Here is a 26,697-nt window from a genome sequence, read left to right as displayed (position 1 = left end):
ACTTCTGTTCCAATGTATAAAATATGTACTAATGTTGGCATTTGGCTCATTTGGTCATTAATATACAACTGATACATTACTAGACAATGATGATTTTCTACTAACATGAATGAAATGGATAGTGCATCAATGCAAAAATTAAAAAAAAAAAAAAAAAAAAAATCCAACTATCCATCACTTTTTCCCAAGATGTCATCACAGCTGTGACAGTCTTCCAATTTATTATTTCAAGTAGCATTTCATGTGTTTTGTGTTGCACTGAGGGACAACGGCCTCCATCCACACTGTACTGAAAACACTTAAAGTGAAGACAAGTCAAACAATCATGTCCATTTCTGTCATTTGTCAAGTACAAAATATCCTAACATCAATGTTAGAATCTGTGATTGCAACACAGCACAAATCTAACCTTGACATACAATGACCATGTGATTGATGAGGCTTATTGGGGATTTATTTAGCTGCCTGTGAGATAAACTTCAGAGGAAAGCAAGTCAAGGACTCTTCTGACCAAGACGTGCTAAACATTTACAGGTTAAAACTGGAGAGCCGAGTCAAATAATCATTTCCACCAGTTTGGCTGCTCTATCAGCACATTAACATTTTAATCTTGTGGGCCTCATCTGGGAATAAACTGCTGGTGATAATATCCTCCTCTGTGGGGAAAAAGGATGAGGTGATTCACCATGTTCAGATGAAATTTATGACATGATCTGTACCTGCAGGTCACCTGACTTTCTTTTGGCAAATGTACATCTGTCTCCAACAAGAAATAAAAACATAAAACAATATTTTTGGGGCTGCTGTCTGTACTCAGTGTATCATTTCTTTTCTGTGCCATTTGATTTAAATGCAAAGTGTTTTTATGAGCATTAAAACTTCCTGTTGTGACTTTGATGAACAATTTTGTATCACAATCTTTACTTAATTATAGGCAAAATGTCAGAATCTGAAAATCACTTTTCACTTTGAAACTTAATAAGTCAGCTGCTCACTTGCTATTTAAATTTTGTAAAAACATATTCAAATGACTTTTTTTATTAAAAAGAAAAAAACATAGCATTGTTACAGGTTAAAATAACAGGAAACTCAATGTCGTAGTTTGTTTAATCAAACACTTTCCTCTTCTGAGGGCATAAAATCAGATTCTTAACACACTAGAATATGTACTTGCATACTACAAAAACTATCAGTTTTTAAGATAAAAAAGAAAGAAAAGGACACATGACATCTTCATGTTCTAACAACAGTATAAACAAACACCCCTGTGGACTGTCAATATTACGGACATGACAAGCTTTTCTTATGTGAGAGTTGAGCCAGAGATGAGAAGCATGTTTTCACCTCCTTGTCTCATCTTTCAGTCTCACTCAGACATGGCTGCACTCACAGAGACAGCCAGACGTACCTCCTGCTCTCTCAGGTTAGTTGTAGATGAAGTTGAACCTATAAAAAAGGAATCGTGATTTAAAAACTCAAGTTTACATTGAGACCATTTTCACAATTTTATCTTTTTTTTTTTAATCTATTTTTGTCATTTTCAGTTTTGTTTTTTTTCTTTATTTCCTTCCTTCTGCTGTTTAATTTCAGTTCCTGCAGGAGTCTTGCAGTCTTTTATAAAAACTACATAGAAAAGTGTAAGCAGGTGCACAATAAATGCCTTCAGATTTTATCTGCACATTATGTATTTATGCATCCAATCACTGTAAATCATTTGGTTGTCAGTCATATGCTAATGAAAACTTTCCGATAAAAAGAAAAATGTTTGACTTAAAATAACAGAATATCACAAAAAATAAGCACGTTTTTAAATTTTCAAACTATTCCTTTAACCTTCAGATAAGCCAATAACAACAATATTTATTCATGTCCTTCAGGGTTTTACGTTACTTTTTCTATTCAGCTGCTGTGACAATGAACAGTAAACTGTTTCAGTTAAATTTAGACTATTTACACAATTACCAAACACACGTTTGCAGAAGTCATAAACAATATAAACAATACCTGCTCAATAGCTGTGGTAGACTGGAAATGATGGGTCCATATCCAGGGGCGTTGTCATATAGTTCAAACAACGGTGCCGCCACCAGTTTATAGTTCTTGGGGACAGCAAACAGCGCTGTAGAAACATGAATCATTTAATTCTACTTACATCTGCCTTTTTTTTAATCAAATGTTTTCCAATGTCATTCTGTGATATACTGACCTTTTTCCTGCAACTGAACCAGGAACAGCTTCTTATGCTCCTTGGGTTTGGTAATGTGAGCTGGAATATACGGGTACTGCAGGACATACCAGTTCAGATCAGTTCACATTTGCATGTACAGGAATATAAAATATATCTGTATGTTCATGAATGACCGACTTCAGTGTGGACTCTGCTGCTGCTTGAACAAAACAACCAAAGTGCAGAGAGACACTGAGATGACTGATGATTGACACACTGGTAATGTGGCTTCAGAGACTTGTGTTTATTTATTTTTCAGCCTGGATTTATGATGGTCTGACGTGTTACACTGACTTCTAATGTTTATGCTACTAGTAAAAACTGTCACTTTGACTAGCAGAGAGTCATTCTGGATGTCAGATTTTGATATACTTTCTCCTTCCTCTCATATTTACATTTACTAAGTAATGAAAGTCAGAGTGACCAAGACCAAGTCTCAAAATACATAAATCTATAAAATCACTGCAATTCATACAAATCTATGTATTTTTGACTTTATAAATATATGATCATATATTATTGACTTTACAGGGTTTGTGGACATATTTCAAACTCCACTAACAGGTAAACCAGATGCTGCTGAAATCTCTCTTAATACTGATCTGTGAAAACTAAACTGCTTTTCAACATGAATACAAATGTTTATCAATAATTTTCTTTCAATTAATCAGAACTTCTTACTGTCTCAGCCAACTGGATGAACTAACCTGTGGAGGCTCAAAGTTGGGGCGCCACCAGTTGCCGATACAGTCATCAATCACCCAGTCCTGCTTCACCCCGTCCTGCCGTCCCAGGATCTAACATCCAGACAAAAATCAATATAAACTCCACAATCACCACGGCAACAAGTATCTGAAATTGTGTGACGATGTAGTCACCTCAGTCATCAAGCGTTTCAGACCCTCCACCTCGTCTTCTCCGGGACTCAACTCTCCGCCGGGCCTGCAGGAGAGAAACAAAACCATCAAGGTGACAGTCCAGGAAGAACTGAAACACACCTCCGAACATTAACAACTCACAGTTTGAAGAAAGTGGTGCCAAGCTGCAGCAGTAAGACGTGAGGCAGCCTGTGTTCATGGACGATCAATACTCCCTCAACTGTCCTCCTCATTCCCATCTTGTCAAACTCCTCCCGCATCCGCTGGAACCTGGCGGCCACCGAGCTGTCCTTCTCATACAGAGGCTCCTTGGTGCCGAATGTGTAGTTGGTAAGAGGGTAACTGAAACACGGATACACACGAGAATCGTTAAGCATGACGAGATGTCACTTCAGTGTGGGTCACACACCAGTATAAGATATACAGTATAATAATATATTATTGACAACTGAGAATTATTTTCATCATTTTACATTTTTTTTAATTAAATCAGTTAAGTCTAAATAAGTCTATCACAATTTCCAAACAGCAATCTAAAAATATACATATAAAAAAGCAGAAAATCCTCACATTAGAGAGGCTGGAGCCAGAGAGGGTGAGTTTCTTGAAAAATGACAAAAAATTACAAGGTTTTGATGATCAAAATGAGAAGAGTTCAATCAAATAATTCATTAATCCAGGCTTTTGACTGTCATAATTAAGCAGCATGTCTTCAATGAAATCTCCTGATTTTAAAAGCTGCATTGCAATTAGAGAACAAATGATTAGTCCAGTAATTGATTAGTCAATCGAAGGAAAAATAATCAGCAACAATTGTGATACTGGATTAATCATTCACATAACTGTTTAAGAAATACGGCAACAGTTTACTAGTTCTAGTTTCTAAAATGTTATTATTAGCTAGTTTCTGTGATCAGTTATAGAAAACTGGGCTTTGCACTTTGGTTTGTTGAATTTCTGGGTTTGGGATGGTTGACTTAAGGAAATTGTGATGGGCATTTATATTACTTTCAGACATTTAAAAGAGCTAACCGATGAGCTCTTTAAGGCTGCAATTATCAATTAATGTGTCAATTATTTTCTTGATTAAGCAATTAGTCATATGGTTCATAAAATATCAGACAAATGGTGAAAAATGTTTCCCAAAAAACCCAATGAGACGATTTTAAATGTCTCATTTCATCCCAGCGAACAGTAAACAAACCAAAGATATTCTTTTATATTATATTATATTCATCTGAGAGGCTGGAACCAGAGGATTTTGTTTGTTTTCCTCTTTAAAAATGACCAAAAACAATTAATCAATTATCAAAGTAGTTGCAGACTACTAATTGTTGCAGCCCAGATTAGTTAATTATCAAATTATACAGTTTTCTGATTCTGAACTAATGCAACTGTTAAATAAAATGACCCACACTTGCCTCTAACTAACACACTTGACCATTACATTAACATTAATGATGCTTTTCTAAGCTTTCCTGTATCTAACTTCACTCCAAACTCATATTTTTGGAAAGCAACCACATTCAAGCCCCCAAAACATGCTCACAGCATAAACACTGAGTCACAAACATTGTTTTATCTGCGATGTGATCAGCTATTCTAATAAACCGACTGTCGGTTTGCGTTGACTAATCTTCAGGCGCATTTGAAGTCTGTTCCCAGCTGTTTGTACATTATTGTGCACATGAACTCACAGGTTGATGGTCCTCTCCAGTGTGAGCGGCTTGGCAGGCCCGCTCATGTATTTGTTCCCAAACTGAACGGCCCCGCCGCGCGGCCAGCCGGTGGACGAGCGACTGGGAGGCACCACTGACATCTCTAACGTGAGCAACGGAGAATCAAACCTTCCTGCAAATGCACCTCAGATCGCAGCTGGTTTGCAAGTCGCTGGATTAGCAAGACAGCAGCAAAGCAAATTCAGAAGACTACCGTGAATGCTCCACAACAATTTGTCTACCGACGTTTCCCCCTCGGTCCTCCGCTTCCGGGTGAAGTGTGTTTCTCTCTGCTTTCCCGCCAGCGACACCTGCTGGTCTGGATGATGGAAAAAATACAACAAGAGGTGGGGTCAACCCTAAGAGGGCTCCAAACAGTTTCGGGGGAGGCTCAGTGATTAGAAGTGATTGAATATTACATTATTTATTACATTAGTTATCAACAGGAGATCAGAAATATAGTAGTTTGGAGGAATCATACCGCTTTTCCCACTTTCCCAGAGTCAGAAATTGTTAAACACCGTAGGACGAACGTTTTATTTTTGTATTTGATGTAGTCTGAAGTTATGTCAAACAGAAATAGGCCTATTAGGCTATCTTGCCTCAATTGTTGAGTGTCTATGGGATCAAATAACAATCATGATGCGATAAGCATCCAGGAATTGAGCAAAACTAAGCAAGTAAACTAATGGTGGGTGAGGAGGCGCCTTTTTCTAAGCTTTGTCTGGAGGGGAGGCGCACTGTCTCAGACTTTGAAAATCCCTGTTTTAAAGGAGAGGTTAACAATTTTTCAAGTGTGTCTTAAAACAACAGTCAGGTGCCATTATGAACACTGAAAGAGGTTTTCTCCGCTGTAATTATTCCTCCTGTTCATACTGACTATTAAAAGATCCCCTTCAAATGTGCTTTTAATGTAAGTGATGGGGACCAAAATCCACAGTGTGTCCACACAGTCATTTTGTGCAAAAATGCATTGAAAAGTTTATCTGAAGCTTATTTGAGGCTTCAGCAGTCTGAGTTTGTATCAAGTGGATATCTGACACGTTTACAGTCTGTTTAGCATCAAATTCCCTCTTTGTGTTTCCCTGTTGAGCTGCGGTGGAAGTATAATGACAAAAAGAGGGACTTTGGCACTAAAAAGACTATAACGTAGAAAGATATCTACTTGATTTGACTAATTTAGATGGCTGAAGCTTCATATTAGCTTCAGATAAACTTTTAAATACATTTTTACACAGAAGGAGGACTGTGGATTTTGTCCCCCATCACTTACATTGTGAGTGCATCATGTAGGGATCTTCTAATGATCAGTATGAACAGGATGAATGATTACAGCAAGAAAAACATGTTTTTGTGTTCATTTAGGCAATGTAAATAATCCATCCTTTTAAAATGAAACTACACTGTAGTTTTATTGTACTTTTATTTCTAATTCAATTAAATTATTACTAATAAGCTATAATATATGTTAATGAAAGTCATTTTTACAGAAGAACTGTGAATTTTATCAGCCAGAACTGAAACTGTAATGAATTCTCTCTGTCTCTCCAATAAAAACTTGATGCTTTCTTTTGTCAGGCATCAATGGCATCCGGGGAAGTTTTATGATATGATATGACTATGCTGCACTGCAGAGAGCTGCTGGGTCTGATAGAGGAGAAATCAACAATCAGATATTCTAGACAATCATAAATCAGAGGGAAAAAACATCTCTAGAAAAGAACAAGGTGTGATTTTATTGTAAATGTAGTTGCTAAGAAGAAAAATACCAATAGGAATGGTTATTTCTTGTGTTATTTGCCCTCATCTCCTCACAGCTGAAATATATTTCTGTTTTTGACTTTGTGTATTAAGAGCACCTGATAGAGGTCTTGATGTGTTAACGCTGTTTACCCTCCAGCAGGACTTTCATTGGATCGGTAGGGTGTCTCCCTATCAGCATCAACAGGCATCAATATCCACTATATAAAATATCAACATTAATGCTTTTCTGTAGTCACTTTTTTCACAAGAACTAAAGTAAAACTAATCCAAGAAGCACTGTGTAAATGAGGCTTAAAATAGTCTCTTTACTCCCCGCAGCAGTCGTGACTGGAGGAACACCTTCATTTCATCCTGCACTACAGGTTTTAACCAGTTAGATGCTGGGAAATATACAGTAACCTATTTGAAGTATTTGAGTTTGTGACTCAAAGCATTCAGCTGCAATTTAGATTGTAAAGAAAAAATAATTTGGATATAAATGTCACTGTTTTTGTCACACCTTAACATTACAAAATGTTAATTTTCTTGAATGACCTCCATTTTAGAGTTCAGTTAATCAAACCTCTGCTGCACATACTGTATATAATCTAACTAATGCTGTAATGTGAAGCACTCTGAAATAAAAACATGACTTTTATACTAGCTTGAACACTTAATATATATAGTAACATTTATGTTTGATATTGTACATGGCCCCTTTACAAATAAATAATACTAAATAAATACATAAATGTATATATTTTAACATTTTCAACCCCAGAAGCTTCAAACAAACATTAACTTCAGCCTGAAAGTTCATTCTTGACCTTGGAAACAGTAGCTTGACAAAAAATCCTAATCTCACTTTACTATTTTAGTACTTTCAACCACATCTCATGGTCTTCTTCAGTGGGTGAAGGTTGCTTAGTTGTAATCAGGCCATTCAAATGTGCCAATTAAGACCATTTTTAACAGGGACAGGGCTTCCTCCACACTCCCTAATATGACCACCTGTTAACGCATGAATGAAGTTTCATACTAATGTCACATAATGACACCTGAGCTATCTCCATGACAACCATGACCATGGGATGTGGAGAACCTTGATGTGACATTTTCTTGTCAAAACAAATGTATTTGTTATGAGTAATGTATTTGCTGATAAAGACGCTGAGGGAACGACTGAGTCAATTCAATATTCCATTTAATAGTCATAACTATGTCTCTTATCCATCTATTGTAAACATGGTGTATTTTACCACAGTAGTTGTCTTATGGTACATAATCATACGTGCAATGCAAAATTCAAACAGAAGTTAAAAAAGGACAAAGACACTGCTGGATTTGTTGATTACATCACACCAAGGGGATCTCAGTTCTTTGGTCCAGTGGCCCACCCTTTGTGGTGTGCTGCTGTAATGTGGTGGTCCCTGTAGGAAGTGCCATGGATCGTCCCCCCCCTCCCCTTGCCCTCCCCACCCTCCGCCCCTTTTACCCTTTACTGTGGCCTCTCCTGCCCCCGTCACAGTAGTTGGTCCCATATTTAGCAATTTCTTGATTTCTGAATTACTTCTCGTCCACTGCCTTAGTTTCTTCTTGATTCTGACCCTTTATCGCTTCCTCGTTGCTAAACAGTAAACCCTCCTTCCCTGATGCAGGTTGAGCCGTCCCCACTTCTGTTGTCACTGTGACTTCTTCAGGTTTCACGCTTTCTTCCTGCACTACTTTCTTTGTCACTTCGCTGTTGACTTCAGCTGGTTTCTCGTTATAATTCTCACTCTCCTTCTCACCGTCGATGACTGTCTTGCTTTCATTTTTCTCAGTTTGCTTGCTCTTTTGAACCACCTCAAGCTCCTCATCTGCTGTTGGGAGAGGGAAACACATACGTAGATCTACTGTATGGACATGTAAAAGCAGAGAAGCGCACTCACACAATCATACATTACATAAACTTACCTGTACCCTTTACTGCAGGCTCCAGACTGGATCTTTCTTCAGGATGTGTCTGTAAATCATTATCTTGGCCTGGACTATCATTAGAGGGCGCTGCACTGGTCAAATGGTGAGAAGTAGCACTTGAGTTATCAGTAGCAGGGAGGCTAGAGATAGTTGGTGTGAGGGTAGCGCTGTCGTTGTTAGGGTCAGGCAGGTCTGAGTCAGTCATGAGTGGGGAGCTAACTGCAGCTGCTGTTGTTAAACTGGCGTTGGTGGTGGTGGTGGTATCTGTGGGGTTTGTTTCACTGGAAGAAGTGGAGGGGACGGAGATGTCAGCAGGGCTAGGGATGGCTGGGTGAGTAATGGTGGAAGTAGAGTTCATGCAGTCGGTGGATGTTGGGCTGGTAGCGGTGGTGGAAGAGGTGGCGCTAGTGGAAGGAAGGGCAGGAGAAACAATGGTGGAGGAACTGGTAACAGGGGTGTCAGGTGAAACTGGAGTTGTAATGGTATCACTTGAGTTAGGAGGCAGGGATGTAGTTTTAGTAACTGACGAAACTGAAGTTACAGAGATAGTGGAGGTGGCAGAGACTGAAGTGAAATCATCACTAGCTACAGTAACTGAACTGGTAGAGAAGTCTGATGGTGTATCGGACACGCTGGTGCCTACAGTGGTGATGACAGAAATAGCTGCACCACTACCAACTGAGAGAAAACCATTTGACTCTGGCAAAGTCAATTTAGTTGACAGATTTGTTGACATTGTGGAAACCGAGCTTTCATTGCTGGGAGCAGAAACAGCTTCCGAGGTGGTAATGGAAGTTATTGTTGTTGTTGAGCTGGAAGTGACAGAGAGACTCGGAGTAATGGACTCAGAGAGAGTGGAAGTAACTGAGACAGGGGCAGGGGGCTCTGTGGGTGTGGTGGTGCTTGTCAGGGTTGTCAGGAAGGTCGGGGTGGGTAGTTCGGCGGTAGTAGCACTAGCTTCGGAGACGGAAGCTTTGCTGTCAAGCTCTGTAACATTCGTGGGTGTTGTAGCTGCTGCAGTAGCGTCAACAGAGTCAGTGCATATATCTGTGTCAGAGGGAGTTACAGTACTTGAAGGGGAAGTAGTAACATTAGTTGAGTCAGGGACTGAGTCTGAGATTGTCGGTACAGTGGGAGTAGTGGTAGCACTGAGGGCAGACGGAGCTGCAGTCGGACTGAGTTTAGTGGGCGTGTTCGTCTCCCCCTCTTGTATTTGGGCTAGCTCGTTCTCAGGTGTGTTGCGGCCAGATGTTGTAGGGGGCGGACCTGGCTTTATAACTGGCTTTGGAAGCAAAGCAGGTTTCCCGGCTGACTCGTGTGCTGACACACTTGGTCGAATTTGATGCCTTGTATCTAAAGAAAAGAGTGAATGTGCATGTTATTTAGATTATCATATACATACGAGAGAGTGAATCAGTGTTTTTGTGTTGTGTGTTTTACCTGATGACGCTGACATCGTTCTGGGTTTTGTGAAAGTTGGGGGTGGTTCAGGTTTACTGTCAATGATAGTACCTGAGGCACAAAGATCATTTAGATCATATTTTACCAGAAGAATTAAGTCTCTATAAAGTCCCCATAGTGGAGAAAATACTTGTCTGAACAGTCCAGTGTCTGAGATATTACGTCTTTTAATGGAAAACTGATCCATGTCAAAAAGTCTCTCCTTTTGAGATAAATCCCTTAACTTCTGAGACTCATTTTGCTATCACCTCATTATCATTAAGCTGGAGCAGAGGAGAGTTTAATCATATTTAACATCAAACAGATAATAGGACGTACCTTCAGATTCTGCCTTTTTCATCTCTCCCTCCTGATTCTACAAGGATTAGAGAGGTATTTAGATCTTTTTAATGTCTGCTATATGGATATTAAATACATATCTAAATTCAGACATACACGGTCACACACCTGTGTCTCTCCTGGCTGGGCTTTGGAAACTCCAATACGTTGAAGCATGAGATGGAGTTTCTGTTCAAAGCTATGTTGGCCTTCGAATTGTTTCTGAAATCAGCAACAGCAGAGTGATTTTCAAAACTTAAATCCACTAATCTAAATGTATTTTTAACTGCTGTAACACTCACCTTTGCAGTGTTTCTGGCATTAGTAGACCCCGCTGCTGCTGCTGATCCAGACAGCAGAATAAGAGACTGGGACTTCCCCTCTCTGAGAGCCCGGCGGGGAGGCACCGCTTCACCCCTCAGCGGCGGAGCACCAGAAACAGGTGTCTCCTGAACAGCTGATTCTCCAGTGACAGCGCCGGGATGTTCTTTCACTTTCTCCTTTTCGTTCTCCTTATCATGTTCCTTGACTCTCTCTTTATCTTTTTCTTTCTCGGCTCTGGCGACCTCCCTGAGAGGGCGAATGAGATCGGCAATGGAGGCCTTTTTGGGTCGCCCCTCATGGCTCGTCTCTGATTTCAGACCTCGCCTCTTTCTGAGTGTAAAGAAATCACCGAGCTTCCTCCTGAGGGTTTTTGTTGGGGGCGGACAAGGGGCAGAGCTGGCAGGAGCCACTTCGTGCACTGTGATAGATTCCTCATCTTGCTTTTTCCTATATCAAGAATCATATATCAAATCAATACTCTATGTGAATTATAGTCTAACTTTGTTAAAACTGTGTTGTTAGTATCTGTATTAGCTAAATATCAAGGAACTATAAAGAGGTTAATTTGGCAGCTGCATGGTGATACTCACAGTGTATCAGCAGGAAGTACTCTCTTAGTAAAGAACTCTTCAACTCCTTCATCCACTCGCCCCATGAGCTCAAGGACTTCATTTTCACTCTCAATTATTGTCTCCTAATTACCACACACATACACAGAAAACACAAACACAGGGACATTTTATATCGAAGATGATGAAGAGCTACTTGCATCATATGTAACTTTACATTACATAACCCTCAGCTATAAAAAAAACCCACACACTTTTGCACTAGTGATTTTTCTGCCTCTATAGGTGTATTTTAGTGTGAATCTCTCATCCAGTCATGCTACAAACCAGCCTCCTGGGAGTCAGTTGCTCAGTAACGTACAATGGGGGGGCGTCACAGGATTTTACATGAGGAATGAGAGCACGATAACTCATTTTGCCAACGTGGGTAATGTGATATCAAAATTGCAGCTATACAGTGTTGAATCACCCTGATTATATTAACATCTGAGCCCACAAGTAGCAATAAAAGCCAAGAAGTTGACTGCAGAACACAAATTTAGCAGAAGTCACCGTTACATGATATCCTGTCAGGGGAATTGGTTGAATTTTGTCTCACTGGCCACAGACTCCAAGGGAGTGACTATATGTCTACAGCCAGATAGCTCTGTGACAACATGATCAGCTCATCGGAAAATGGAGATGATCTCACACACACACACACACACATACACACATACACACACACACACACACACACACACACACACACACACACTCTACATTTTGATATAGAATCCTGTGACAGAATACAACGCCACTTGCTTTTTTCAGTCAGAGCAAGAAAAGACATTCAGACCAAACTACCACCCGCACTCACACATAGCCGTCAAGCTCTTATGCACAGAAAAAAGCCAATTATGGGTTCTTCAAACAGCTGGTGACCGGTACAATGGCACTGCCTTATTCAAGCAGGGACCAGGCATCTTTTACAGCACTCCCCCTCCATCCTTCCCTTCCCCCTGCCTCTCCCCTCTGTACCCTATTACATCTCTCCCTCCCTTCCATTTTCTCTCCACACACACACACACACACGCCACCTTTCCCTCACTCTCCATTTTTTAAAAACCTCTCTTCTCCTCCATCACAGTACCTGCGGTCTACTGGGACGATAGTTCAGTTTTTGTCGGTGTGGTCTCGGTCTGCTCTGGGTGTAGTGCCTGAGCGCTGGTCCGCCCAATGGCAGCTCCATTGGGGAGACACGGCACGCTGTTGCCGTGGAGCTCTGTTGCCTTGGCTCTGTTGCTGAGGCACCGTTGCTAAGAGCACAAGCACCAGCAGTATGTAATGCCTCCGCTGAGGTGGGAGGGGCCAGGCTGGCTAGACTGACAGATTTGACAACAGAACCTCGCCTTTCTCTGCCCTCCTCCCCTCCGAGAGGAAAACCATGAGAAAAAGATGTTGATAAAATAAGAAGAGGCAGGGAGAGAAGAATAAAGTGGCCACACTGACATTTGTTTCATCCTGCAAATATAGGCAGTGACACATATATATATATAAAATATACATGAATATACTGCAATAGAAATAACTGAATTGAACAAAATGTTCTGTTGGTTATGTAACAAATTAATAATTTATTTTATATGCGGTAAAAAATGTTCTGAAATACTGTAAGTGAAAGACTGACCTGATAGATTCTTCTGTCACTAAAAAAGTGCCCAATAGCCTGCATAAAATTGTGTTGTCTTTTATTTCAAAGACAGATATCTCGCTTTTCATTCACACCAATACCAGGAGAAAAAGAGTATCATTAGAAACCTTGATAATGAGCTGTAATCTTGCTCAGAAGCCATAAAATAGGACACAGACAGACACCTACAAGCACTAGTCTATTAGTAATTATATTCCTAATTCCCCTGAGGGCCTATGTGGCAAGTTTCATGAGAATTGTGTTGCCTGAATATTTGATATTTAAATATTCAAACCAAGCAGCACGATTTGTGATTTGAAACACTTTAATATAAATGTATAATTTACATTGGTATTATTGTTAGATTAAAGAATTATTTGATAGCATTTCAACATTGATTTACTGCAATAGTAGTCAAACCCAGTCTTTCTTTTTTTCTACTTTTCTAAAAGTTTCCTTCTATTCTCAACACAACATAACAAACCAGAACTAACCTGTTTTCCATTGATGAATCCATGTCAGCTTTTTCAATATATGACATCAGCTATTTCAGCGTGATTCTGCAGTTGTTATAGACCTAGGTTATTGTAACAGGCATATGTAGCACTGTGAATTTTTGTTAATATGTTGGGGAGACTCCTCTTTTAAATGAAATATGGAGGGCTTACTCTGTCAGGACAGAGGCAAGAAGAAAAAGATCTATTTTCTCTGCAGCAAGTTGTTATTTTACACCAAAAGGAGACAACTATAAATTAGCAAAATGAGGTAGTATAACTCTTCAAACACTATGACTTCTTTTAAATATGAGACACGAGATTATGACCAGTAAATGCTGCTTTCATCAAACTATGAAGCCTTCTGAGCCTTAGAAAGATGCAACAGCAGCCTGGACGCAGGTGTGTGGGACAGACAGCGTTGTGTTTCATGAATTCAAATGTAGATATAACATCAGTGGAAATAAGGATATAACAGTTACACTGGCACAACGAAAATAATGTGTAGATATCGCAAATGACTGACGGTTCAAAATTCTGATTCTCTAAAACTGCTGCACCACACATGATGTGAGGATTTACAGATGTCGATAACTGATGAACAAGAGGATCATTTTCTGATTTTCTTACTTAAATATTCCAACACCATTCCTGATCAGATTGACATCCTGACGTTTATCTTTTATCAACCTGAAAATGACCACAAATCAGATTACTCACTGCATGACTACGATAGAGATTTAATGCAAACTGCAATAATACCATATATTCCAGTGATGTTGCAGCTGGTTGTACTGTTTCCTAGCAGAAGGCAAATAATACAGTCATTAATACTTTGTCAATGTTGGAGCTAGTAACTCTTAAAAATCATAAGGAAAATACTGATTTTATGGTTTAATATACTACACATAATATATGACATGTAATATTGAAAGCTGAATTGCCAACCTGGCAAAACAAAGAAGACAACAGCTCCGAGTCTCCAGAACTGCAGAGACCCCACAAACTCAAGACTTGGTGTGTTTCAACTCATTTATTTCTGATTTATCTGAAAATCTTTTTGGGAATATGTAACAATAAAAACTGATATCAACCGACATGCTAAGGGCCATAAGATGGGTCCTGCTTTATTACGGGATCTTCAGAGTTTTTAGACTTTCATTAATATCAGTTTTGTGTTAATATGTTGTATATTTCTAACTGAATGTGTTTTGCTGTTAGTTTCTTTTGCCTTTATTAGATAGCATACAGAGATTACAGTAAGTGAGGGAAGAGAGAGAGCGATGATATGCAACACACAATATATGTGTCAAATCCTTATGAAAAAGACATACAATCGCAACCTCACTAGTTCTGGGAAATATTTATGGTTACTGCAACACAATGCAAAATATAAATTCTTGTTGATGTCAAAGAAACGGTTTTGCAGCTCAAAGAAAGATATGCTACAGAAAATGTATTAATAGGTGGTGATTTGAACATGGTTCTGGATGAGAGGCCCACTATCACACTGCCCTCTTGTGATGATTTTATGAATTGCTTTAATTCACAAAATGTTACTCGTAAACTGGAGTTTGACTGTTCAGGAAGATGTTTGAAGTCTGTAAATCGCTCTCAGGCAAAAGTAATTCACACTTGTCATCAGAAAACCAGTCAATAATCCCCATTTACCACTAATCGATACAATCCTCTCTGCAGTCGCCACGCCCACGTCTGGATTCAAATCTGGCGCCCACCACCCACAGTCACAGCTCGACCACGCCCCTTTACTCCCTCGGGTGCTGTGTGTGCGCATGCTCAGTTGCCTCTTAAGGGCCTCCATTTTGTGTTGGGCCCACTCTCCTGGAGCAAAGCGGGGGAAAATTATTAGCCCGACCCACATAGCACGTACAGACGTCCTCAGCGGGACTGAAAGGAGCTGCAGCCGCCGTCGCAGCTTTTGGGTGAACACAACAGGAGGAAAAGAAGCACTCGGCGGTGAGTAAAGCGGCTACTTTGGCCCCAAACACGGAAACGTTTTTGTAGGAGCCGTCGCCGGCCTCTAGGTGTCACGGTCGGGCTTACCGGCCAGGCGGCTGGCGGGGGGTGTTTGTCTCCCTCTATCGTTATCCAAAATTCACTAAATCCGTCTCTAAACTGCAACTGCCGCTCTCAGTCGAGTGTTTTCGTGGTTTTTGGCTGATATTTTTGGGGCTGATTGCACCGGGATGGTTGCGCTTATCAGCATTTCTGTTTTAAGTTTGTTCAGGCCTGACGTCCATCTTCTCGTGCCCTTTGTTTCCTGTTTTCAGACGTACTCGCGCCTCCCAGTTCAACAACTAACACGAGTTGATGTTAAAGTAGTTTTTATTACCATTTGATCAATGATACACTAATAACTGATCGCTACGGGCTGCTCGCTACAATAGAAACGTTTCTAACAAAGGCGAAAGAGCGACTTTGTAGCGCTGATTGATTGATTGATCGACTTATCAACAGATGCACACAATCAATCGTCTAATCAGCACAGCTTAGCACACGAGTTTTCACCCAGTTTACCTCGCTGTTGGACAGTTTCTATAATGCAGTCTTGCACAACAGACTAACAGACGTTGTGTTTCCTCATAACATATTGTTGACTTGAGTTTTGCACTAAGTTCCTGTAACTCACCGCTTTAACTGACTCTTATATGCACAAAACTCTGTCCTAGTTTCTATAAAACTCAACCCAGAAGCCTGTAACGTTATCTTCATTATATATATTTAACTCTGAGTCTGTATAACCTGTTTTGAACTTCTGGTTTTCCACATATTTAGTTAAGTAATTTTTTTTTTTAAAAATGACAGCCCAGCTCTTGTAGTTGGACTGTTAACTTACACGTTAAATAAGGAAACACAGTGCAGAAAGTTGAATAGTCAGTAAACAAAGTCATTGATGATCCTTCAATGATCTATTAGAGGGTCAGTTCATCTAAAAGACAAAAAACAACTGCCCCTAATGTAGACTAACTACACTACAGTTACTGAGTTTCCCCACTGCTAACGCTACTAACCAATGGTGGTAAATGTGGTTTTATTTGTGGAGCTCACAGCATTGAGCTTATTAAAAGTAAGCAGTAAATGTCCCAGATCTCACTGTGGGCAGTATTTTACTATTTTAACCTTTTCTCAGAAAAATTGTTCACTGGGGCCTGTGAATTGTTCGTGATGTCTCTATGAAGACACTTTTGGTTTCGAGTTGGTGGTCAAACGTCAGCCCTGTTTTCAGTACTTCTGAGCACCACGAGCTAAAATCAATTCACCTCAGTTGTTACTGGTATGTCTGGCTGATGGTTCAGTGGAGGATATCTCAAAAACTCTGCTAACAAGGGCTCAATACCACTGGAGAAATGTGAGGAATACAGAATTTTTGTGATTATTGGACATTTAGAAGCTTTTTGTTTGTTCAACTGGTATAATGTTACCTGCATCTCATCAATTGTAATTAAGTTAGAGATGATAACTATTATTTTTAACATTACAGCATTAATACATTGCTAGAGTGAACATTTAAGTGGTGTAATATCCAAACGAGAGGACTGTAACTGTGAACACCAGTAGCTGCTATATAATATCCCCTCAAAACCTTTTAGATTTATGAGTGATAGCTCCCCCCTCTGTTTGTTCCAGCACACAACTTACTTTAAATGAAAGTAAAACTGAGTGTTTGCATTTGATTTTTATAAACTGAAATGTAGTTTGTCAATATTACATGGTTCATTTGTACCCAAATGTTGTCACAGTTTAAAACATTGTTCAAGAAGAGATTGGAATCATGATTCTGAGTCTGGTTAGCAGATATGTCCCACGATAGTCATTTTGGAACCATGAATGACAGTTAAAACATTTTCCCGCCATGAACATTTATTATTAAAACCACATTCACAGATGCTCACTTTTGTCAAATTTTTGTCTCCTCTATTTAAGAGTGTTGGTCGGCCCGTTGCCATGGAGGGCGAGGTTGTTTCCATGGAGACCGCTCAGGCTGCTGCCCTGGCTCCTGAAGGGAAGGTCCTGCCAGAGGGCGGAGAGGCGTTGATCCAAGGAGCAGCCATAGCTCCACAAGGAGAGGTGGCTGGTAACATGGAGATGATGGTGATGGACGCTCTCGATCCGACTCTGCTGCAAATGAAGACTGAGGTGCTGGAGGGAGGCGGCACAGTGACCGTTACTGGTGGAGAGGAGGGTCAGATCATCACCCTCCAGGTAGGTGTGGGTCATGGTTTAAGCTAATGATGGGTTGTCAGTAATTTTCTATGATGTAAAACATTTTTTTTGACAATTAATTCTTCTGTGTAGGTGGTGAATATGGAGGAGCAGGCAGGTGCTGCTTTAGGTCTTGGTCAGCTTCAGCTGGTGCAGGTACCGGTCACAACAGCGACTGTAGAGGGGTTCCAGGCCACCTACGTTGATGCTTCAGCAGCTAACAAGGAAGCAGATCCGGTTATCTGTCACACTCTTCCCTTGCCTGAGGGCTTCCAGGTGAGACATGATTGTGGACTACTGTGAAACAAAATCAGTCCTTTTTGAATTATGTCCCCTTAAGATGTGAAACATGTGAACTCTGACGATGAAAAGAGTCTGGTCAACAAAAATCTTTTCTTTTAGGTGGTGAAAGTAGGTGCCAATGGAGAAGTGGAGACCGTGGAGCAGGAGGAGCTCCAGGCAGCCCATGACGAGCTTCAAGGGACAAGGGGAGAGGGGGAGGAGGAAGAGGAAGCAGCAGAACAGGAACCCTCTGAGCCCCAGCAAGAAGACCCTGATTGGCACAAGGACTCAGACTACCAGCCCATTACCGCTATCCGTAAAGGAAAGAAAGGAAAGAAGAGCCGCCTGCGCTATGCAGAGGGCGATCGTGACATGGATGTTTCTGTGTACGACTTTGAAGAAGAGCAACAGGAGGGGCTGCTGTCCGAGGTGAATGCTGAGAAGGTTGTGGGCAACATGAAGCCACCTAAACCCACCAAGATCAAGAAAAAAGGTTTGACCTAAACACTTTCTTGATGTACTATATCGAAACATGTTGACTGGCCTTATGAACTTTCTCTTTATGATCCTAAAATGGGCTTGTTTATGGTGTTTTTATATTAAACCATTATCTCTACTTTGTGCGTGCAGGTGTTAAGAAGACTTTCCAGTGTGAGCTGTGTAGCTACACCTGTCCACGTCGCTCCAACCTGGACCGACACATGAAGAGCCACACAGACGAGAGACCGCATAAATGCCACCTGTGTGGACGGGCCTTTAGAACAGTCACACTGCTGAGAAACCACCTCAACACACATACAGGTATTTAAATAGTTCATATGTAGACATCAATGTGCTGATAATGGAAACATTTTTGATCATTAAAAGCTTCTTGAAATTTGGCGTGAAATAGTAAAAATGCATATTGGACATCAAAGCTGAGTGTCTCATTAAGCATCCACAAAAATCTGAGTGAAAATAAACGTTCATAACTATTAGAAAACCTAGTTTTAAAAAAACAGCTAATTTTGATGTTTAGACCATTTCTCAAGACTGTAGACGTGGCAGAACACGTTTTGATTGACACCCGCACTGGCTACTGGGGGCTGGCTAACTACAGTAGCTAACGACTGGGTTTCCATGGTTTGGAGCCTTGCCTCCAACGCAGTAAATAAACTATTTATTACATGAACCATTATCACTAAAGGAGGCAGAGGTATAGCTAAACATAAGACACACTGAATAAGCGAGAACAGGAGAGGGAGAGGGAAGCCATCGCTAACTGCTAAGCTAAAGTAACCAGCTGATCTGAAAAGCATGTAAACAACTGTGGGATCAGCGAGAAAGTCACTAAATGAAGGAGTGAGCTAAGAGTGCTTAAGTAGAACTAGTGTGAGTTTAAATGTACAGCAAGTAATTAGCCGCAGTAATGAAGAATATAACAAAATCAACTGGGTTGAGATGCAGAAACGCCACCACTAACACAGAAACTACAGCAACCGGAGATGAGACCATACACTTACCGCAGCACATCACGTCGTTTATGATTAGTTCACAGAATTGATCGCGTAATTTTTGTAATAAATGTCCGAGCATAACCACGCCCAATTCAGACCCAATATCAGGAAAGTTTACAAAAACTTAAATGACAATATTTTGAATTTGGATTGAAACTAATTTCCAATACTTTTTAGATGCTTACTGTTATGTACACAAGACCCTAAATTACATAGTTAGAAGGCTGTTGTGGATTTAGGTTTCCAGTGGCTTTAAATGATTAACAAATTAAACATTTCTATCAGAGCTGGCCAGATGGAGAATTTACCTGAATTTTCTTAGACCAGAAAGATTGGGCTTTTGTTTTGCTTAAATTATGCTACTGTTTGTCTTCTTAGGCACACGACCACACAAATGCACAGATTGTGACATGGCATTCGTGACCAGCGGTGAGTTGGTGCGCCATCGTCGCTACAAACACACACACGAGAAGCCCTTCAAGTGCTCCATGTGCGACTATTGCAGTGTGGAGGTAAGTAATCACATTTCCCTTTAGTATCTCCCTAATCTAATTATCTTCCCTGTAGCCTAGGAGAGTTTTTTTTTTAAATGTTCTTTTCTTTTCCTAGGTGAGTAAGTTGAAAAGGCACATCCGCTCTCATACAGGGGAGCGACCCTTCCAGTGCAGTCTCTGCAGCTACGCCAGCAGAGACACTTACAAGCTGAAGAGACACATGAGGACACATTCAGGTAACACACTCGCAGCTTCTAGTGGTTGGAAAGATTCTCCAGTTTGAGAAGAGTCCCTCACTTACCAAACACCCTCCTCTCTGGTGCAGGTGAGAAGCCGTATGAGTGCTACATCTGCCACGCTCGCTTCACTCAGAGCGGCACCATGAAGATGCACATCCTGCAGAAACACACAGAGAACGTGGCAAAGTTCCACTGCCCACACTGTGATACTGTCATTGCACGCAAGAGTGACCTTGGTAAGTTATGTGTTGTGATTTGATGCTTGTAAGAGAAATTATTTCACATCATGTAAACCTCATAATATTGCCTTAAACTTGTTAGTCCTAGTTATCGGTGTGCCCTATGCAAATGTAATCATTATACAATAGTCCTACTGTGTGCAGAATTGGAAGAATCTGTATGTACTAAACTGGAAGGCTTCAGAATCTTTATCTCCATAAAACAGTCCTGTGTAGCGTTTATTTAAACTGATTTCATGTCTTTTTGTTTCTGTTTTCAGGTGTTCACTTGAGGAAGCAGCACTCATTTCTCGAAACAGGAAAGAAATGCCGTTACTGTGATGCTGTGTTTCATGAGCGATACGCTCTCATCCAACACCAGAAGACCCACAAGAATGAGAAACGTTTCAAATGCGATCAGTGTGACTATTGCTGCAGACAGGTACAGGGTTCAATGTTAATGGGGTTTTTTGTTTGTTTTTTCACTTGTCCAGTCGAGCAAGAGGGTCAGAAATCTACTGATGCAGAAATCTACCTGATGCAAACTGTTTTATTTATTAGAGGTTATCAAGTAACAACAAAGAGTAAAGTTAATTGTCATGTCTAACCTTTTTATAAATAAATGAAACAGAACAAGGACACAGAGTGTCAAAGATGCAAAGCAACAAACATCCTTGCATATCTAAAATGGTTTGACCCATCCCATTTATTTAACTGAACTCTCAATTCTGTTCCATTATTATTTATGGCAGTGGAAAACTACTGCTCCACTGATTCCTCTATTTGTCGGTGCTCACATAATCCTGAGGGATGTTTGTTTAATGCATCACACTACTAGCCTACTCAATTCTTGATTGGCCAACTGCATGTGCCAATATTCTCCAATACATGCAAGGGGAGGGGGCTACACTGTGTGCCAGAGAACGAGAACATATCGTAAAAAAATGATAAACATTTACTAGCCCACTGTGGCATTTTATTTGCCCCGGGAAATTGGGCAAACCTTATTGTTGAACCACGCAGGTGTTTGTCATGAGGAATATGTAGAATATGTTTATTTTAATGCTAAATGAGTCCTTTCTCTGACCTGTTAACCTTGCAGGAACGCCACATGATAATGCACAAGCGCACACACACAGGGGAGAAGCCGTTTGCCTGCAGCCAGTGTGAGAAAACATTTCGGCAGAAGCAGCTTCTGGACATGCACTTCAAGCGCTACCATGATCCCCACTTCGTGCCCACTGCCTTCGTCTGCAGCAAGTGCAGCAAGACTTTCACCCGCAGGGTAGGACTGAGCTCTGAGTTTTAGCTCGCCCATGAACTTATGACTCCTTCACACTGTAAAACAATAGTTGTCTGCAACTTATTACTGTCTGTGATCATTGCATATCTCCACAGAACACCATGCTGCGTCACTCTGAGAACTGCACGGGCGAAGACGTTGGTGAAGAAAATGGATCTCCACCCAAAAAGAGTCGCCGTGGCAGGAAGAGGAAGATGCAGGCCAGGAAGGACGGTGATGACGACGACGACGACACAGGTATTGTTTTGGTTTTTTGTAAATTGGCAGGCAATATTTTTATTGCAAGCCTCGTATTCAGTATTTTGTTGTTAAACCATCAATTTGACATCAGAATAAGCAATTTCTTAAAAATGGGTTGTATTGCCAAGGACAGTTGTAAAGTTAAAATGATTAGTGGTGTAATCTGTTTATTTTCATGTACTCAAAATGTTCAGAAATGTGTGTGTGTGTGTGTGTGTGTGTGTGTGTGGGCGGGACCCACAGACAGACAGACAGACAGACTAACGGACGAGGCAGGACTCCAAGCTTGCATTGCAGAGCACTTTTATTTTCTCTTTTTTCTTGGTTGACGTATTGGTATGTGTGTTTCTAAGCCAGGATGCACACAGTTGCTGCTGCTGCTACTAGCAGTTATTTTCTTTCTTGATTAATCTGCCAGACACAGTTGTTTAGTCTATGAATTGTCAGAAAATGGTGAAAAAGAATCTGTTCCCCAAAGCTCAAGAAGATTTATTAAAATGTCTTTTTGTCTGACCAACAGTCCAAAACTCAAAGATATCCAGTTAACTGTCATGTATGACAATGAAAAGCAGAAACTTGTCATAGTTACACATACGCTTTCTGCAGATCGATTAATCGACTAATTGTTGCATCTGAACACACAACACATGGCTTGACTAAAAAAAACAAAAGGAAAAAAACAAGAGGGAGACAACAGGCCTTTCTCCATCTGTGTTCTTATGAACTTTGTAAAAGCATCAGTCGCAACCCAAAAACTGTTTGTGGAGCTTTGAGTTGAGATTATTTTGTCACATTAAAGTCAGTAGTTGTGTTGAAGGTGAGCTGCTGCTGTCAGCGAGTACGCTGCTGTTCCAGTTGCAGAATGATCGTACCGTGTCCTCGGACATTTGTAATGTACTTGTACAAGTATGCAAGTCTGAACTTGGTGTACTTGGTATTGAGAAAGGCTTCGTGTGTGTATAGCATCTCATTACCCTGCACATGAGGGGGCGTTTCCTCTTCAGGCAGGAGTGCTTGTTTTGTTTGTCTGCCCCTGTGGTATCATTTTTTTAAATTTATTTTTTTTAAGCATTTTTTATTGTTTGTAATATTATGTCAAATTAATTCATATCTGCTGAATGTTCCCCTTTTTTTAATATGTAGAAGGTGACCTGGACGAGGCAGAAGATGAAGAGGATCTGCTGGCTGAGATTGAGATGGAACAGGCCCCGCCAGTCGTCCCCATCCCAGCCCCTGTGGAGCCACCAATCAAGAGGAAACGTGGACGACCCCCAAAGAGCAAACCTGACAGTAAGTATCAGACTTCCGCACACTGGAGCAAATTTCATTCAAGTGTGGCAGAAACTTTTTAGTCTAGTCAGTGTTTGTGAGCCACACAAAGTGAGTAGCTGCTAATTGAGTATTATTCTGATAACTACTGAATAATAAGGTTCAGACGGTCAGGAAAAACAAAGTCATGGAATTTGAAATTTGTGCTTTCCAGGCCTGGAAAAGGAAAAAGCTGAAAATTTTAAAAGGTTTTGGAAGAATAATGGAAAATAATTTCATAAATATTTTAATGGTTTGATGGATACCTGTTTTTAACAGGACCTGTGTTTTTCTGTTTTGTTTTTTTAATCATGCAACATTAATCACCTATGAACACAGGTGTAGGATGCAGCTATACATTGTCTTGACATCCATTACACATAAACGCAGGGTACACACAAACCATATTTGCCATATAAGATATTGAGCATTTTGGAGCATGAGAGAGGCAGTGAACATGTGAGTTCACCACAAAATGTGTTGCGGGTCTGATACTCACTGAAAGAGTTTAAGAAGTGAGTCTTCAATTAAGTGATGATGAGCCATGTTATTGATTATTTCTTGGTTTCAGGGTCCAGTTATGTGTTATGAAATGTTCCTCTGTCTCTTGCACGTGTGCACAAGCACTTTTTCTTCCTATTGCAAATGTATGCAAAATTATGTAAAATAATCACTTTGATTTGTTCCACTGTTGTGCTCGACATCGGACAAAATTCAAATGTGAAATAAAACCTTGAGCACTTGTTTTTATAGTTTGTAACGGTAATTTGCTTTAATTTAATGACATATGATAACGTTACACTACCACTGATAATCGAAAACTGATATACGCTATCTGCTTTATATAAAGGCACTGGGGAATTATTGTGACTAATTTATTATACAGACTGTTTATGTACGCACAAAAATCATGTGTCAATCATCAATGTTCAGTCATGAAACTGGTTTAAAGTCCGCCAAAGCCAAAATACGAATGAACCCTGTACATTAGCAAGAATGTGAAACCACCAGTGTTTCCTTTTTTAAACCATTTAAAACATTTGGAAAAGTATATCAATAAGTTCTGGTACCAGACACTGACCTGAAACTCTCTCAACAGCGGCTGCTATCATCCGCGTGGAGGACGAGGCCACTGGAGAGGTGGATGACATCATCGTGAAGAAGGAGGTTGGAGCCGATCAAGATGATCAGGAGGATGAGTCCGCCGAGGAGGTGGTGGTCGGCGGAGGGAAGTCGACCATCCAGCTGGAGGAGTTGTCCCAGGGAGAGGAGATGGCACAGGGGGCGCAGCTGTCCGATCCCCCACCTAACGGAGACCTCACCCCCGAGATGATCCTTAGCATGATGGACCGGTGATGGACGCGAGGGCCGACTCTGTAAACACACACCAGACCCTCGCTCACATCTTCATTTAATTATTGGCATTTAGGGTTTTAAAAAAAAAACACCCACAAAAAAAACATGCATCCTGCACAGAAACAAACATCACTGTTGTAATTTAAGATTTGCTTTTTAATCATGTATTGATGATGAAGTCTTGGATGAGTGAAAACATTTTTAACAAGGATTTACCTTCCAAACAAAATGAATTTCAGTACATTTCTGAGTTTGGAGCGGCTGTAATTGACGGCAGCATCTTTAGCCTTCTCATTGTTGCCTTTTAATGTTTAGTAGCTCCGTTCTGTAGACGACAACTACACAATATTAATGATACAAAATATTATCTGGCAACACTTAAAATAATGTTATTACAGTCGTAAATTACTTTTCCCTAAATTTGGACTGAGTGTGTGTGTGTGCATCTGGGTGTATTTTTATGTTACATAGTTGTTAGTAAATTATCGATCTTGTCATTGGGTTAAACTTGTACGTCCATAGTAAAGCACTCAGATTGTGGACGGTGCTTTACCCCTTTTTTTTTCGCTATATTTCAATCAATGTACAATGTCCTCACTGAAGAGCTTTGTTTACATCTCAGTTTGGACAAAAACTGCTTTCCAGAAAAATTGAGATCATAGAGCAGCAGCAGATGCAAAAAAAAAAGAAAAGAAAATGGACAGTCTAATTGAGTCACCGTAAAACCGTAAAATGTCTCTGTCCAAAGACAAACAAATGGGCAACTTTTGAGGAGGATGAAGATATTGACATTAATTACAGCCAAGACACAAAAATCTTTTAATATTTTTAGTTTTGGGTTTCTTTGCTGTGGTTAGTAAATCCCCTTTTTAAGCATATTCTAGTTTTTAAATGCTTCTAGACTGCTTACCTTTTTTTTATGCTCCTTTTACTGTAACACCCCCCCTAGATGATGCATATGTAAGAAACATTGTCAATTGATTATGTGCAAGGAAAGAACGTTGTTTTGCTCCCTTGTGTAGCCATTCCACGTTGGGTTGTTTTTTTCCTTTTTTGTACCATTGGCAATGCAATGCTACGTAGCAGCTTGAATGACATTTTTATAACTGTGTGGCAGATGAGAACAGATGTATGACTGTACAACCAATAAAAAAGTAGACGTTGGAGATTGATGGTTAAGGTTTCTGCAGTTGTAGTAATCTCACGGGATAATTTAATCATGAATATTTAAAATTAAAGTCTGGTTTGGTTGGGCAGCTAATGCATTTTAGTTGCAACAACAACAAAAAAAAAAGATTGCTTATCATTGTTTTATCAAAATTGGCTGAGAAACTCCTGAATGCTGACACAGAAATGCTGGTGTATTTTGCTTGCAAATATATTTTATTAAACAGATGACTTGATATTAAGATCTTCACTCATTTTTATGTTAAGTGACTACAGGCCTTTGATTTTATGAACTGTGAAGCATTTGCCCAAAGATAAGTGAATTCGGAGCCACGACATGAAGGGCTGATGATAAATGCATTTGGATGTCTTGACTATTATTCACACTATGTTACAACATGTTGTATTTTTAGCCTGTGAGACCATTTATTCTCATTCTGTTTGAACTGATTTTAGTTTAAATTGTTTCACAGGAGGGTGTTTGGTCCTGATGCAGCTGTTGCAATCACAGTATGCATCTCTTCTATATCACCATGAGTTGTGATGTTTGTTTGTTTTGCTGCTCTCCATAGACACAAAATACAAATCAAACCTCACAGCCTCCACTATAAGAACTGAAAGTGGAAAAAAATAGATGTCAGGCACCATATATGATGGATTTCTTTCAGTTAACAGCAGGATCATTGCTCTGCTGTTGATGCACATTGGTTGATAGTGTAATATACTGTATTTCATTTATAAATACCAAATAACTAGAATTAACAGAAACTAACTATTTAATAATAAAATATTAAGTCATTTTTAAGCAAAATGCCAAAAAAAGACTAGTTCCAGCTTTTCAAATGTGAATCTTTGCTGGTTTTTAAGTATTCAATGATAGTAAAATAAATATCTTTGGGTTTTGGACTGTTGGTCTGTGTCAAAACAAGCTTTTCAATATGTCAATTTGAGATTATTTTTTTTTTAACAATATTCTGATATTTTAGAGTGATTAATCAACTAATCAA

General features: G+C 40.0%; 3 protein-coding genes across 4 annotated transcripts; 1 reads left to right on the top strand and 2 right to left on the bottom strand.

Moving 5' to 3' along the window:
* Positions 1 to 1,001: 1,001 nt before the first annotated feature.
* nudt21 (nudix hydrolase 21) lies at positions 1,002 to 5,105 on the bottom strand. Of its 2 annotated transcripts, XM_067590372.1 has the most exons (8): positions 4,803 to 5,105; positions 3,676 to 3,708; positions 3,247 to 3,447; positions 3,106 to 3,169; positions 2,935 to 3,024; positions 2,207 to 2,282; positions 2,005 to 2,119; positions 1,002 to 1,446 (listed from the first exon to the last, which is right to left on the bottom strand). In XM_067590372.1, the coding sequence occupies exons 1-8, from the start codon at positions 4,922 to 4,924 to the stop codon at positions 1,425 to 1,427; spliced, it is 723 nt and encodes a 240-aa protein (XP_067446473.1). In that variant the 5' UTR covers positions 4,925 to 5,105; the 3' UTR covers positions 1,002 to 1,424. The 2 variants fall into 2 exon arrangements, with proteins under 2 accessions (XP_067446473.1, XP_067446482.1); XM_067590381.1 differs by lacking the exon at positions 3,676 to 3,708 and having other exon boundaries at positions 4,803 to 5,102.
* Positions 5,106 to 7,753: 2,648 nt separating this feature from the next.
* Positions 7,754 to 20,317, bottom strand: LOC137183318 (mucin-2-like). The gene is made up of 9 exons (XM_067590295.1): positions 20,161 to 20,317; positions 12,330 to 12,495; positions 11,219 to 11,322; positions 10,607 to 11,075; positions 10,434 to 10,526; positions 10,305 to 10,341; positions 9,966 to 10,037; positions 8,523 to 9,878; positions 7,754 to 8,428 (listed from the first exon to the last, which is right to left on the bottom strand). Exons 2-9 carry the CDS (start codon positions 12,426 to 12,428, stop codon positions 8,133 to 8,135), a joined length of 2,526 nt encoding a protein of 841 aa, XP_067446396.1. The 5' UTR covers positions 12,429 to 12,495; positions 20,161 to 20,317; the 3' UTR covers positions 7,754 to 8,132.
* Positions 15,162 to 25,926, top strand: LOC137183327 (transcriptional repressor CTCF-like). Its single transcript, XM_067590306.1, has 13 exons — positions 15,162 to 15,340; positions 17,309 to 17,587; positions 17,681 to 17,863; positions 17,990 to 18,362; positions 18,500 to 18,670; positions 19,744 to 19,877; positions 19,975 to 20,095; positions 20,185 to 20,334; positions 20,598 to 20,758; positions 21,419 to 21,601; positions 21,715 to 21,856; positions 23,003 to 23,149; positions 24,267 to 25,926. The coding sequence occupies exons 2-13, from the start codon at positions 17,330 to 17,332 to the stop codon at positions 24,521 to 24,523; spliced, it is 2,280 nt and encodes a 759-aa protein (XP_067446407.1). The 5' UTR covers positions 15,162 to 15,340; positions 17,309 to 17,329; the 3' UTR covers positions 24,524 to 25,926.
* The last annotated feature ends 771 nt before the right edge of the window (positions 25,927 to 26,697 follow it).

Source organism: Thunnus thynnus, chromosome 1 (genome assembly GCF_963924715.1).
Source record: "Thunnus thynnus chromosome 1, fThuThy2.1, whole genome shotgun sequence".
Taxonomy (NCBI): Eukaryota; Metazoa; Chordata; class Actinopteri; order Scombriformes; family Scombridae; genus Thunnus; species Thunnus thynnus.
Note: the sequence above shows the minus strand (reverse complement) of the source record. Positions and strands in the feature narration are given on the sequence as shown.

Excerpts from the sequence above, each read along its gene's own strand:
- LOC137183318 (XM_067590295.1), bottom strand. The coding sequence starts at position 12,428 with ATGGAGCTGCCATTGGGCGGACCAGCGCTCAGGCACTACACCCAGAGC. Across the intron at positions 11,076-11,218 it reads GTACTTCCTGCTGATACACT|GAAAAAGCAAGATGAGGAAT; the intron begins GTGAGTATCACC and ends TTCTTGATATAG. Across the intron at positions 10,038-10,304 it reads GAAAAAGGCAGAATCTGAAG|GTACTATCATTGACAGTAAA; the intron begins GTACGTCCTATT and ends TTTGTGCCTCAG.
- nudt21 (XM_067590372.1), bottom strand. The coding sequence starts at position 4,924 with ATGTCAGTGGTGCCTCCCAGTCGCTCGTCCACCGGCTGGCCGCGCGGC. Across the intron at positions 3,709-4,802 it reads CTGGAGAGGACCATCAACCT|AAACTCACCCTCTCTGGCTC; the intron begins GTGAGTTCATGT and ends TCATTTTTCAAG. Across the intron at positions 2,283-2,934 it reads CCAACTTTGAGCCTCCACAG|TACCCGTATATTCCAGCTCA; the intron begins GTTAGTTCATCC and ends TATGTCCTGCAG.
- LOC137183327 (XM_067590306.1), top strand. The coding sequence starts at position 17,330 with ATGGAGGGCGAGGTTGTTTCCATGGAGACCGCTCAGGCTGCTGCCCTG. Across the intron at positions 18,363-18,499 it reads CACCAAGATCAAGAAAAAAG|GTGTTAAGAAGACTTTCCAG; the intron begins GTTTGACCTAAA and ends TTGTGCGTGCAG. Across the intron at positions 20,096-20,184 it reads ACACATGAGGACACATTCAG|GTGAGAAGCCGTATGAGTGC; the intron begins GTAACACACTCG and ends TCTCTGGTGCAG.